The sequence below is a fragment of the Neophocaena asiaeorientalis genome, unplaced genomic scaffold, assembly GCF_003031525.2.
Source record: "Neophocaena asiaeorientalis asiaeorientalis breed wild unplaced genomic scaffold, Neophocaena_asiaeorientalis_V1.1 scaffold517, whole genome shotgun sequence".
Taxonomy (NCBI): domain Eukaryota; kingdom Metazoa; phylum Chordata; class Mammalia; order Artiodactyla; family Phocoenidae; genus Neophocaena; species Neophocaena asiaeorientalis.
In genome coordinates, this window is record NW_020172724.1 from 943769 (window position 1) to 944868 (window position 1100).

The 1100-nt window shown below is 59.3% G+C and overlaps 1 protein-coding gene across 1 annotated transcript in view; it reads right to left on the reverse strand.

Annotated features, from left to right (window-relative positions):
- DLG5 (discs large MAGUK scaffold protein 5) overlaps positions 1-1100 on the reverse strand; it is a 118055-nt gene that overhangs the window by 17591 nt on the left and 99364 nt on the right. The window contains exon 21 of the mRNA XM_024740248.1: positions 4-166. Within this exon, the coding sequence (XP_024596016.1) occupies positions 4-166 (163 nt within the window). The remainder of the gene's footprint in view (positions 1-3; positions 167-1100) is intronic.

The following is a 1100-nucleotide window of genomic DNA, read 5'->3' on the forward strand; positions in this document are numbered from 1 at the left end:
CACCTCAAGTAACTGGTCCCCGTACTCAAGGCCGGCCTGGTGAGCGATGCTCCCCCCAGTCACCTTGGAGACGTAGACACCGCCCTTCTCCCCGCTCACGATGGAGATGCCCAGCGGCTCCGAGCCCTTCTGCAGCTTCACATGGCGTGGCTCCTCCACGTAGGGCCTTGGAAGAGAGCCAACAGTTTTGGGGACTCAGGCTCAAAGGAAAGGTCTGGGGAAGATCTGAGGTCAGGCATGCAATCACTACGCAGAAAGGGCCAGGGAGCACAGACGCTCCTATGGTGACACAGCTGGATGGGAACACGATGAAGTCCACCTTTGTACGACGGTGATACACAACCGCATGCAATACAGACACGACCCCCCACCCGCGGATGGACACAGAAGCACCCAGTCCCAAAGACACCAAGAAGGGTCTGTGTGAACTATAAACACTGATATCCGCGGGGAAAAGGCACGCAGGTCTCCCTAACAGGAGAGGAGTGGCCTCGCAATGTGCAACGTACAAACCTCCAATGGGGTCTCAAGACGCCCTTGGGGCAAAAGGACTGCTTTCTGGGGTGATATTCACCCAAGAAGGGGCAACATTAAATATCAGTTTTTATATTTACCAGGATACAGAGGATGCAAAATGATCATGAGATTAAGCTGCTGCAAACCGGAGGCACTAAAAAGGGAGCGGGGAGGCTGGGAGCAAGGCGGCACCATGCACCCACTGGCCCCGGGGAGCCGCCCACCGCACCGCGGGGGATAAGGGGCGCAGTGGGGGCTGGGGTGGGGACCTCCTGTCGGGCCAACCTCACGCTCCTCAGGGAGGAGGACCTGGGCCTGGCAGCCACAGGCAGTCTCAGGAGGGATCTGTGGTGGTGGAGGCATCTGGAAGGTGCAAAAGGTTAGAAAGCAGAGCGGGGGTGATCGGAGGAGGAAGACAACCACAGACGCCTGGTACGTGACAGACAGACAGACAGACAGTTAAGTGACCCCGAGCCGCCAGGCCCCCCGCTGCATGCTGCCCGAGCTCCTCTTCAGGACAAGACTGCAGCCAAAGGCCAGGGGAGGGGACAAGCAGAGCGCCACCCCCGAGGGCTCCCTCCTCC